The sequence below is a fragment of the Haliotis rufescens genome, unplaced genomic scaffold, assembly GCF_023055435.1.
Source record: "Haliotis rufescens isolate VD_foot unplaced genomic scaffold, xgHalRufe1.0.p SCAF_14, whole genome shotgun sequence".
Taxonomy (NCBI): domain Eukaryota; kingdom Metazoa; phylum Mollusca; class Gastropoda; order Lepetellida; family Haliotidae; genus Haliotis; species Haliotis rufescens.
This window is the reverse complement of record NW_025963824.1, coordinates 24,824,844-24,838,364: the sequence shown is the minus strand read 5'-3', so window position 1 is coordinate 24,838,364 and position 13,521 is coordinate 24,824,844. Positions and strand designations below refer to the sequence as shown.

General features: G+C 39.3%; 1 protein-coding gene across 1 annotated transcript in view; it reads right to left on the bottom strand.

Annotated features, from left to right (window-relative positions):
- Window positions 1-13,521, bottom strand: part of LOC124131181 — a 344,512-nt gene that overhangs the window by 89,109 nt on the left and 241,882 nt on the right. The window contains exons 34-36 of the mRNA XM_048395185.1: window positions 8,671-8,806; window positions 8,366-8,512; window positions 7,651-7,750 (exon numbers count right to left, since the gene is read on the bottom strand). Of these exons, the coding sequence (XP_048251142.1) occupies window positions 7,651-7,750; window positions 8,366-8,512; window positions 8,671-8,806 (383 nt within the window). The remainder of the gene's footprint in view (window positions 1-7,650; window positions 7,751-8,365; window positions 8,513-8,670; window positions 8,807-13,521) is intronic.

The following is a 13,521-nucleotide window of genomic DNA, read 5'->3' as shown; positions in this document are numbered from 1 at the left end:
CAACAGTATGTTAGAAGCACCCAGTGTTCACAATTCCCAGACATTCACTGTCCCCACTTAGTGAACTCAACATGTGGACATCGCCTAAGTTCATCTCGTTGAAACTTTCCACACACACTTGACTTGATGCATGTCATTGATCCCAGTTGCGTGGATCGAGGTTCATGGTATCAATCTCTGGATTGTCTGGTCCAGACTCGATTATTTACAGACCGCCGTCACATACCTGGAATATTGCTGAGTGCGGCGTTAAACAACAAACCAACCAACAAGTAGAGATTTGAAGAGGTCATTATGCGACAGATGGTGTGATCCTCCATTTTGTATCCATTGTGATGAGAGAATCACGGTAAAGCATCAATCTCATTAAAATCAGATCTTAGCTCTCACTATCGCTGAAGAAAGATCTGAGGATATCCCATTTAGTGTCAGGTCAGAACGACCTTTCATCCAACCAATCAGAGCTTCCCCGCCAGATCATGAAAGTGACAGTCGGAATGTGTTTTCTAATCATGCAACCACGAAATATTTAACATATTTAACACAAAATCTAGGCCATCTATAAGCCATTCCAGAATATTCTTCTGATCAGTTTTAATTTCTTTTAAAGAAAATACGTCAAAATATGTTTCGAAGCGTAGTCGCAATTTTGAAACTAGTGTCCCCAGTATGGTGGCCTAACATTGGTTGCTGGCGATCTCTAGCTCGTTTTTATCATGTTTTGTTATGTATATTAATATCGTTTTATCGTCACATACTAGTTTTAAATATGTCTCAGATACACCGACGTCAACCACAACCCCAGACGTTGCAGCTGTTGGCCGAGTGGACTACCATTTCCCAGGATGTGATTCGCATACTCGTCTCTTCCATTGGCAGGAGCTGCCAGGCCGCTATCGAATCCAACGTGGGACATAAGCGCTATTGATGGACTTTTCCTATGTCTTATCTTATTTCCGATAAGTGAGATGACCACATTCACCAAGTGTTCTCTCCACACCATTATGGCTCAATACCTTGTACGGTTCCTCGAATAAGTGTATTTTCCTACCTCACACATCTATCTTATCAACATTTAAATATACATATAACATGTTGCGGTATCTGGAGTAAGAGATTTACCATAAAACGGACATGTTTTCGTGTCATGAAATCCTTTCTTTACATGGCAAGGAACAATAATACAATGACAAATGAAATGGTCATTTATTTAAAAAGCACAACTAAAAGCTAATACATTGTTCACAATATAAAGATGAACGTGTCTGTTTGCTTAAATGAGCATGATTGTATAACAAGAAAATAACTACTTAGAATGAACACTTTTGCTGTGAAACAGTGAAAGTAAATGGAAGTGTAGTTACGACAGAATAATGTTACCATTGAAAACAACATGCTTTACGAATATATGTTTGATCAATTGTATGTGTGGTCTATAACATGTTACATGTACATAAGGTGTACGATAACAACTTGATGAATCTGGTCATGCGTAGACACCGTATTTGTGATAGACATTACAACAACGACCAGTAACTACTGTAGGCACAAAAACTCTGTACGTCCGACGTGGAACTCAATCAATAGATATCTAAATGGTCTGAAAACGAATCAATCACCATTCAGAATGCAAAACATGCCAATGAATTTGATTATCAATTTTCAGACATATTGGATAAATTCCATTTGTAATTTCGATTCTAAGTTAATAGGATAAATTAAATTTATGTGAGATAACATGACACTGCTCTCTATTTATATTGGTGTCTCTTACATACTGTGATACCAGAATTGCATGGGTTAATCTATGTGTGATAACATTGTCAGCCAATTACATTCTAGAAACGTTTATGTTTTATGTCTTTTAACAATAACCCAGGGAGTTTAAACCGTATAGATTTGTTCTACAATATAACCTCTGTCAAAATGATGGAATGAGTAATAGTGCATAGACATGTCGATCGCCTGGTCTTGTGGTAGAGCATCCATCCGTCGATCGGAAGGTCCGGCCGCCTCATACCGAAAGACGTTATAAGATGGTACTTGTTATTACCCTGCCTGGCGCTCGGCATTAAGGGACTAAAACAAGGACTGGTCGGCTCGGAGTCGGTATACTGTGTCTGAGTGCGGTATCCATGTTAAACTGCAGCATGGTATCTAAGTGGGCTAGCACTAATAAAATCGACCTTAGTCTTGACTAGTACAAGCATCCACATACACACACATGCATGCACATCGCTATATAAGTACAATAATCCTTATATAGCGACGTTAAACTCCATTTAACCTCACCTCACCTGTAATAATTATACCTAAAATAGATATGTGCATTTAGGATGCAGTGTGTTCCTTTATAAAATGCCTGTGATGTGAATTGTTGAATGACAGATCTGTGTTGGGGGTTTCTGTATGATTTTGTCCGTGTCATATAGTTAAACATAACCCCCCGTAGTTTACAACTTGGCTGTGTCATACTTTCTTATATTACATGCGAATGTTTCTTATATTGCATGCAATAGTTACACTATTCTATTTTGTGTGCTCGTGGTGTATTGACCCGTGCGACATCGAAAACGTGGCTGATAGCATATCATAGTGCCCTGATATCTCGGATCATTGCTTGTGTCTATTGTCAATGGCTTGCATGGTTCAGATTCAATCATGTACAGGGCCTAGTGATATATTGTGAATGTTGCTAAGCGACCTTAAAATAACATTGATCCCCTTCACTGTAATTGAGTGATCAGGAAATACTACACCCATCTGAAATACGTCCGTGTCTGTCTGCAGGTGCATGATAAAGATGTATATTTTAACAGTTGCACAGCTGAGAACACATGCATTACCGTAACCATGTCAATAATACAAATATACTGAGATAAAGAACTGAGTAAATAGCACCTGAGACAAAAAAAGTCTCCCAACAATTAGGTTAAGATCCATGTCGACCCACCCGTGTTACATATTTGCGTAGACACTGGAAGCTCTGTGGTATTCCTTCACCATGTCGTAACAGAACTTGTACTGATCCTAAAACAACAGAATATAACTAGAGATAAAACATGTTGGGGTCTGCTGATCCAGAAGTGATGGTGAACTGATTAGATAACGTATATATGTACTTCAATTAATTTAATACGGCGCGCAACACCGACGCTATCCTATTCTGTGCCAATTTTGGGAAAAGAAATAAGAGCCCTGAAATATAGTAATGCTATAATTAGCAACGAGCTAACGGGATCGGGTGGTCAGGTTCGCTGACTTGGTTGATGCATGTTATCGATCTCAATTGCGTGGATCGATGCTCATGATATTAGTCACTGGATTGTCTGGTCCAGACTCGATTATTTACAGACCACCGTCACATACCTGGAACATTGCTGAGTGCGGCGTTAAACCACAAACCAACCAACCAACCATCATGTTATGCATTTCATGTGCATACTTATAGATTTGTTCACTGCATTTTGAATACATGGTCTGTAAATATGACTACAGGCAAGAATAGAGTACTGCATTCTCACACTGTAGTTCAAATCAATTTGGTACTGTGTTTTGATCACGAAATATGTTAAAGGATTTTTCTTAATCATAAGTGTTTTTTAACGCAAACTAACATAACAAGACAATAGGTTTCGTCAGTAAATCAGTATTACTGTGACAACAACGTTCTGTTTCTGTGAGGTCACAATGGGTGTTGGATATAGTACAATGGTGAGGCAGTATTCAGTACTCACATACGACTGGACGAACTGGTGTCTGATACACTGAAGTTCCCGGATGGTCAGGTAGATGTCCACTTCTTTGTCCAGTCTGAGTCTGCTGATGATGTTGAGGACGCTGCAGAACACTCCACACAGTCGGGCACCGTCACTGGAACGAGACCAGGGGCATAGGATGGAACAAAGAGAGTCGTTTTTTTTTGTCTTGAACTATCCTTACAAATGCTGTGGTATATTCATGTTCTTTAGAACAGAATCTGTACTCACGGACAATGCACAAGCGTCTTGCGTTCTTCGGAAGTACCCTTATTGTCGATCTCATTCACGAACTCCAGCATAGCTTCTGTGCTCCCAGGGATGCGGGATTTCAACTTGTACACTGTGATCAGGCGACTTGAATCGATCTGGAAACCATACACATTACAGGGAACTTGATATTATTGTAAGTAGCATTCTCATGGCATCAGTCTTTACGTCTGATCAAAAGTTTGATATAATGTGCACGATGTAAAGTGATAGATCGTAGTACATGAATACTCCTGTCCCCAGACACCTACTCCAGCACAAACAAACAACCTTCATGGAGATTGGGTAGCCATGCTCTATGAACTGGCAGATTGGTGTCACTCCTATTGGGTTTGGTGTGTTGATCCAATCTCATTATAACCAGATCTTAGATCTCACTTCCGCTAAACAAAGATCTGAGGACATCTCATTAAGGATCACGTCAGAAAGACCTTTTGTCTGACCGATCAGAGCGTAGCCTACAAGATCATGAAAAAGACAGTCGGAATGCGATTTCTGATCATGCACGCTCAAAAGTTTTAACACCGGGTATTCCAAAAGACAGTTACGGGTTTTGCTACTAAATCCAGACAATCTAGGTAATCTACTAGAATGTTCGTTTCTTCCGTTTTCAAATTTTTAATCGAGAATTTGTCAAAACAAGTTTCAAAACATAGCCGCCAGTTTGAAAGTAAATTGGCTAATGTTGTCTCTTGTCAGTTATTCCATTGGTCGGTCAAAATTCGTGAAAGGGTGGTCTGATGTGACCCTTTACTTCAGGAGAAGCGAAAACTAAGATCTGATTGAATGAGATTGGATCAACACACCACGCCCGATATGAGTGACACCAAGCAGCAAATTCATAGAGCTTGGCCACCCAATCTGATTTAAATGAGATTGTGTGTCGGTCATTCTTTCAGTCAGGGGTATGTCTGAGACAGACTCGATTATCTACAGTACACCCTGACATCGCTGGAACGTTGTTGACTACATTCACTCGCAGACTTCCTGATACATAAATGATATGAACTGATATAATGCAATCAAATCATCTTAAATATTATGTGCTTTCATATTGCACAATATGATTTGACTACTGGTGAATGAGGTCGCACCTCTTCATTCAGTGTTACTGTTATCTGAACGCTGGTAAAGATGTCTCTTGTAGTGTCCTCTGTGCTGTGTGTGACTCGGAAAGGTCCCATCTCCAACACTTGATCCTTCATGGGATACAGTCTCTGAAAGGTTAACTATGAGATGAATACGAAAATATAGACATCTGAGATGATCATTAATTCAAATAGGACTTATATGTAGTTTCCAATGATCACCTTCAATTTTGACACCAAAGAAAACCTACTCACATATCTAAACAGAAGATGTCACAAGAAACCACAGTACTTATTTTATTCATCAATGACAACTTCTATTGTGTATGAAGCAAGTGTTGATAGAATTACATGTCCCATATTTGAATTTTGGAAGAACTGCAAAATAGTAAAGGCCACGTTTGTTTACTTCAAATATACATATTCTGAACAAGGGAAAAAAACAGGAAGCGTCGGATGGTACATTATTATCCCCCGCCACGAAGTGGAAGGGGGATATAGGAATGGGTGCCGTCCGGCCGTCCTTCTGTCCGGCCGTCCGGCCGTCACATTTCGTTTCCGGAGCAGATCTTATAAAACCGTACCATATTTCTTCACCAAACTTGGCAAATAGATAGATCTAGTGGTGAACTGGTGCCTTTTGATAGTTTGGGATTTAAAAAAAAATTATTTTTCGAGTTTCCATTGCAACGACTTTGATTTCGACTGAAAATGGCGGTAGTCCTCGTTTCCAGAGCAGATCTTGAAAACCGTACCATATTTCTTCACCAATCTTGGCACATAGACAGATCTAGTGGTGAACTGGTGCCTTTTGATAGTTTGGGATTTAAACAAAAATTATTTTTCGAGTTTCCATGGCAACGACTTTGATTTAGGCTGAAAATGGCGGTAGTCCTTGTTTCCAGAGCAGATCTTGAAAACTGTACCATATTTCTTCACCATACTTGGCACATAGATGGGTTTAGTTGTGAACTGGTGCCTTTTGATAGTTTGGATTTGTTAAAACAATATTTTTCGAGTTTCCATTGCAACGATTTTGATTTAGACTGAAAATGGTGGTAGTCCTTGTTTCCGGAACAGATCTTGAAAACCGTACCATTTTTCTTTACCATATTTTGCACATTGATAGGTCTAGTAGTGAACTGGTGCCTTTTGATAGGGTTGGATTTTTTTTAAAAGTTATTTTTCGAGTTTCCATGGCAACGACTTTGATTTAGACTGAAAATGGAGGTAGTCCTTGTTTCCGGAGCAGATCTTGAAAAACGTACTATATTTCTTTACATAAAGGCCTAGTTAACATAGTTCACAGGAGCTAATGCATTGCACACACCCGACATGTCATATTGGCGGGGGATGTGAGTATTTGATGCTTGTTCAAAAATGATCTGAAGTGTTTGCAAACTATTGATCGAACATTTTATTAGGCTTTCTGCAAGGGTCTTGTTAGGCTGTCATGCCATTTCATGTCTGTTGACTACTTCTTCTGCAGTGAAGTGTGATGAGCTGATGCCCATGTTTGATGTCACCACTGAACACTATGTTTACAAAAGCAGAGTAAAATCCTTGTGTGCGATACCAACCTTATCATCTTCGAGACAGACAATGGTGAAACAGTCGTGATCATACACCAGCCCCCAAAAGTCAACAACAGTCGGTGTCACTGGTGTCTGGGTTGCTATTATACCTTGGGCACGTGTGGCAGTCTGGAGTCAAAACAAATCAAACAATGATCATCGTTATCATGCATGAAACAAACATTAGCAAAATATTTTAACATTAATATGAATACTGAAACAGATCACTGCATGTGAACACATCTCTACTGATGCAAAGAAGACAGCAGTCAACTTACTGGAAGCACTACTGCGTTGATGTAGTCATTATGGCCTGGCACGGGAGTGGAAAGATAGGGTCGTACATTGTTCGCTGAAAGAATAATGACATTTGTTATTTCATAAAGAAGATAAAGTAAGTAATCTTGGGTGTTCCCTAAACTAAACACCGTTAGTGTGGTAGTATGTATCAGACTATCTAAACATAGATTACGACACAAGAACGAACATAAATACTCATGGCTCTCTCGTTAATATGGAGACGTCTTAGTCAGTTTAATCTTGGTCCTTGTGCTTTGAGGATGGAGTTAGTCTAACCTAAAGTGTAATAATGTTATATTCATCTGACGCAGTCACAGTGATTAGGCAGTGTGTATTTTGTGTCAGAAATTGGAATTGCATATCTTTGTTTGTTATTTCTAAACATTATAAATCTTGTATGACGATTGCACGTACAATCTTGTGGATTCAAATTTTGAACAAGGTGCGTGTTATTTAGAAATAATATTAACTAATAGTACCTAAAAATATCTTAATGTGAATGTGGGTGGATGGAATGCCCGCTGACCGACACAAGTTCCAATTCGTCCTTATGACAGGACTTTGATCCTTCGAACAGATTGCAGAAGTGACAGAATGTTAACATCGACTCCTTGACTCATAAAATGTCAACACGTAGAAGTATTTTGCTTTTGACTTCACCTGGTACAATGTCTTGATTCCTGTTTTTGCTTCTGTTCTCCGGGAGTTGAGCTGCAGTCACAACATCATCATCTAAGTCCTGCTGCATAGCTTTGAGTGACTGCGGAAACAAGCAATGTAAGGTACGTTGTGTTCATTAATTTCACACATCTTCGATGTCACAAATTAATATGGGAGAAAACGTATATAGACAGTATACATGCAATCCAAGACATTTAAAATATATACACATATATATATTTAAGTGATTTTAGAAGCTGAAGCACCAGGATTAGCTTTAATAGTACTGACTTTATTAGACAGCAGGGTATTCATTGCATCGGCTTACCTTGACTACATCACATAGAATCACATAACATCACTGTTGTAACATGATGTTTTTAGTCTCTGTGTATATGTAACCTTAGGTATATAACCATGTCCTACCTACGTGTTTGATACTAGCATCTGTAGCGAAACGTCACATATATAACTGAAAGCTTAAATTCTTCAGTCATTGCCGTCATCACATTCAAGCTGGTTAGATTATGTGCGCAAATGTTACTGATCCAGTCAAAACAGTTAGTGAGAGAGTATGTTTTACACCACTTTTAGTCCAGCAATATCAAAGAACCGTGACGAGTGAGCATTTTATCAGCTTTGCAAAGCCCCCTTCAAACAACACAATAACGATGCATTGTTTTTGTGTAGCTATTTCGTGGCCCATTAGTTGTACCTGAAACTGCCTGCTCATCTCCGCCTCTTCGTGTCTGGTATATGTCAAACCACTTCCAATTGTTTTCTCAAATTCAGCAGAGGTATAAAAAGTCCCCCTGCTCCCAAGAGCTTCAAGGAGAACATCATGAACAAAGCGGTACTGCTCCTGGAAACATGCAAAAAGTGTTTATAAAAAATGTCGTCATTAGAATGTAGTCTCTTTCAATGTGAGTTATGTGGTTATCATATATAACTGAAAAAGTAACATAATTGTCATGATGCTACCAAACAATAATGTTTAGCCTCTTCACAGTTTGGACTTACCACAGTCTGCACCATGTTCATCCTAGCCTCTCTCATCTTGGACACACACGAGAACACGTTTACTTTGTTCAGAGACTCTGCTTCGTCAAAGAGGTTGTCCAGAGCAATGAACGTCCCCGTACGTCCAACGCCAGCGCTGAAGACATAAAAAATAAGTTGCCAGCAAGTCAGATATGCAGGAGACTTATTTGGAGATCGGATACACAGTAGGTCACAAAGAGAAAACAACAGCATGTAATAAATTACCAGGCAATTATATACAAAGGTGAAGTACTCGGAGATCACAAATACAGTGACGATGAGGCAATACAGAATTTTCAGTCAGCAAGAGATCACATATTAGAGAAACGGTATTAACCTATTCATCATTTCTCATTACGTTCTTGCAGATACGTTTCCCAAGTTTACATGGCAATAATGCATTAATTCGATATTATTATAGTACAGTAAATTGAGGCACAGAATGTTGTAGAAAAAAATGAAAATGCCTACACACATCCCATCTTTTATTAAGCATGGTTTGATATGAATCCTGCAGTTTTGCTGTCCAAAATGATTAAATCTTTAAAATGAGAATTACATGATATAAGTAAAAAAGAATATGTAAAAGTGAAAGGATCAGTGTGTCCGACTGTATATCACCGGGTATGCTGGATACATATGAAGGTATAAAGGGTCTTTAGACATCCTCTGGAAATGGGTATCACTGTGCAGGTTTTCGGACGGTGCCACTTGAATGGCTGGAGGTATTTTGTTTCTAGTTGAAAGCACAATCATATCTTGAAAATGTCGCAGGCAACATACCTGCAATGAACTACAACAGGTCCGGTAATCTCCTCTGATGACGTCAGACTCCTGTACTGCTTCCAGAAGCCGACCAGAGCCGGCGCTGAAGGAACATCGTGGTCAGGCCAGGACGTGAAGTGAAGCTGCGTCACTGTCCTCTTGTCAGAGGGCTAGAAATAGCATCTCAAATAAAACAGATCTACATGTCTCATATGGTTTTGGGGCGGTCGGGTAGCCTAGTGGTTAAAGCGTTCGCTCGTCATGCCGAAGACCTGGATTCTGGTGTACCCCGCCGTGATATTGCTTGAATATTGCTAAGAGCGGCGTATAACCATACTCTCTCGTTCACTCACTTATATGGAACAGAGGAAGTGTCAATTCTGATAACAACATATTGCACAACTCTGATTTCCTTAAATTAACTATTTTTAAGTACAAATAATAATAATGATAAAAGCGACAAACCCCTTTTTAATATCCACAAGAAATATCTGCTTAAAGCGGACTACGATTCCGACTATATAGTAAATATTATGAAATACCATTTATATTGCGCTATATTTCAACACACGCATGCTCAAAGCGCTACACTGTTACAACCCCGATCACATTTCGTTCACAGTTCCCTAGGGAGTATACGACCAAAGCTTCCTGTTGGGGGCTAGATGGTTAACAGTGACTGTCGCACTACCATTTCATCCTACCGGGTACCCATTCACAGATGGGTAAACAGAGGCATATTTCGAACAAAGTCACATGCCTCATGAGACACCCTATGTGCAACATGTGCTTCAGTATCGCGCAGGACCAAAGGACCTACTTTCGTAGAATGGTGAACACTGTATTTTCTGATGGTAAAGTCCGCCCTGACTGTGGCCAACAGTGGCCTGATAACAATGCGACCACACATCTTCTGTTCTTTCTCGTCAGGCCAGTATTGTTCGCACTTTTTCTGAAGAGAAAGTTGATGGTTATGTGCATTCTTGACTGCAAAATGTAATGTTTTAACACTTAATATATAGGTAATATAATTAATATCTGAAAAAGTCAATCATACGCCTCTGATTCTAATTTTAGACAGCTCTCAACACCTATCAGTTACATCAAGGTTGCTCCAGGAAAGGGCAAAGGCAAAGGGATACAGACGTTTGTTGCCATCACAGATGATTACAAGAGGAATGTGTTCATGTAAACTCTTTACTCTTCAGTTCAGCTTACCCTGTTTAGTTCCATGACTCTAGTTAGCATGATGATTATCGAGACGTTTTCCTGCCACACCATCCTCCAGAAATCGTTCACAATGACAGGGTTAGGTCCTGGAATAAAATTACCATGACTATGAGATTACTTCTACCTTTAGGTTTGAAAATAGTGTGTGTCCATGAGTAATGGTATATGAAATGCATTGGTAGTGTGATGGCGAATTCCGGGTCAGAGAAGGCCGACGCATGAAGATCCGCTGGGTTTGAACAGCAACCCATGATTGTCGTGAGAAGCGACTAAAGGCATCGGGTAGGGAGGCTCACTGATTTGGTTGATGCATGTCATCATATCCCAAATGGATCGATGCTCATGATGTCAATCACTGGATTGTCTGGTCCACACTCGATTATTTAAAGACAGCCGTCATAAAGCTGGAATATTGTAAGGTGTGGCGTTAAACAACAAACAAACAGAGGAGGTCATCCAAAATCATGTATGTAAATAAAACCGTTCAAAGATCCACTTTGTAGGCTTACAATAAAGGAAATGATATAGCAATAGTTTTGTATATGTGTTATAGAGGAATCAGTCATCTATCTACAAAACATATAATAACGTTCAAGACATATACCTTGTGCAGCAATGAACACACTGGATTCGGAGAAGCCCTGAAATGTAACAAACGTATTGTGCAGTGAAAGATGACACACACATTATACGAAATTACTTTTCACTCATTTATTTGCCAGTGCAAGGTTTGGAATAATATACATACGAGAATAGCTAACCATATGATCAAGTGTGGCTTACAGTTATGTAGCTGGCGTGGATATAATCCCATGTGGCATCACCATCGGGCATCAGAACAACGCGACTGATGTCATCTGTTCAAAGAAGAAATTAGGATATGTTTTCATTTCTGATGAAACACACACATGATGGTCATGTAATCATTAAACACTCAATGGAGACACTATTTAGAATATCACACCATCAAGGAAATTGATATTCTATAGCAAAGTTAACACGTTCAAAATGAGATTTCCTTACCGCTGCATGAGACAAATATGAATATAATGATAATAAGTGCATTAATCATACGCCAGATTACATTTACCAAGTGGATGCTCATAGAGCTACATTATTAGTTAATATGCATCTTCTTCCAATAACGAAAATATACATGTACGCAAAAAATAGTGTGTTTTATATACAATATTACGTCACTAAAACTCACATGGAAACAGTTCCAAGAAACGGTTCCTCTTTTTATTTTCAGGTTTTCTCCCTTCGACATGAGCTCCGTGTATTCCGTAACGGAGTAGCTGAACATATAAGGCGTCAATGCAATAACCTGCAATAACCTTGATTATCCTCCGAAACATTCCATTTAGCGTAAAGGGCAAATTAGCTGTGAAAGCTATATGGATATGAAAATCAGTGATGACACCAGGTGTTCGCGGAAAATGTTGTAGCATCACCTAACGGTAGCACCAGCCATTCTCACAATTTGCTTTGCAAACGTAAGTATTAATTAGCCGACGCCTCACAGTAGTCCTCATGCAATGTGCAATGCCTATTCATGTTGACAGTGTAGACAAAACATGAAAGTAACCCACAGGGTATGATTTCGATTGGCCAAACAGTTAGGGATATTCATCCTTTTATTTTCCCCTTTGGTTAAAATAAACATGAAAACAAAAGAAGCAGCTGGATAATAGATACTCACACGTCTGAATAACGCCATGATAACACCACGCCTTTGCGAAACGAATGAACATGAGTTTTTAAAGAGGTATGTCAAAACTTTAGATTACAGTTGAATTTATCAATTTAACCACGCCCTACCTTGTACTCGTGTTCGAATCCCACGCCCGTCACTCTGTCCCTGACGTACTGCTTGAGCCTGTCCAGGGACACAGGAGCTGGGACGACGTTGTAGTATGGCTCCGAGTTCTCGTACACGTTGTCTGCAGGAGGCTTTGGTTTCCTCTCAGGCTTTTCAGGTGGCGCAGGTTTACCTGTAGCAGGAGCGTCTTTCTCACCTTAAACAAGCGTATTCAGATATTAAAGCAACATCTTGTCCGTTTGTTTGAGGTAAATGCAATTTAAAAGATATACGGTTAACCGGGTGCCTGGTGCATTGACTGTGCACTTGAACTTATACCCTGTGTGTCATGGTTGTTTTGTCTTGGAAATATCGACACACATGTCACACGACGTTGTTAGAGGAGTAAAGGTGGCCACTCTTGAATCGTAATTATTCACATTTCAGGTACTCCTGTTATAAACAGATATAAAACATAACATGATCATTATGTGCAAATTGTAGTTCTTGATTTGTTATAAATTGCAAAAAGACAATTCAAAAATGACAATAATTACTTTACCGAGAGAAATTGTATTTCCTTCTTCTTGAGACTTCATTTTACGTCTTCTGGAACAAAAGAAGTGTTAATGTGTATGTACGTGACAATTAGGGGTAGTTTCCGTAGAACTTATACACATTGCAATCATTTCTTTAGAAGTGTGGAAACATGTGCAATGCCAAACATCTTGTATTATGCTTTATATTGTAATAGTGTGTTCCGTTGTGCACATTCCAGTAAACCCCTTTATGTTAAATTCAGTGGTTATGTGACGTGAAAGTGAGCAATATTCCTGCTATACATCACGATCTATGTAACTCCGAGTCTGGCAAACCAGTGACTGAAGGCAAGATGTTCGGATCCATGCCATCATGTTCATTGTGCCTGACTATCCGATCCACATTGTATGCTGCCTTAGGTACTTGGGATCTACTATTTTCTGGAGTCAACCCAAAGGGGTCAGTGACTTCATGTGTAAGAAATACAATATGTT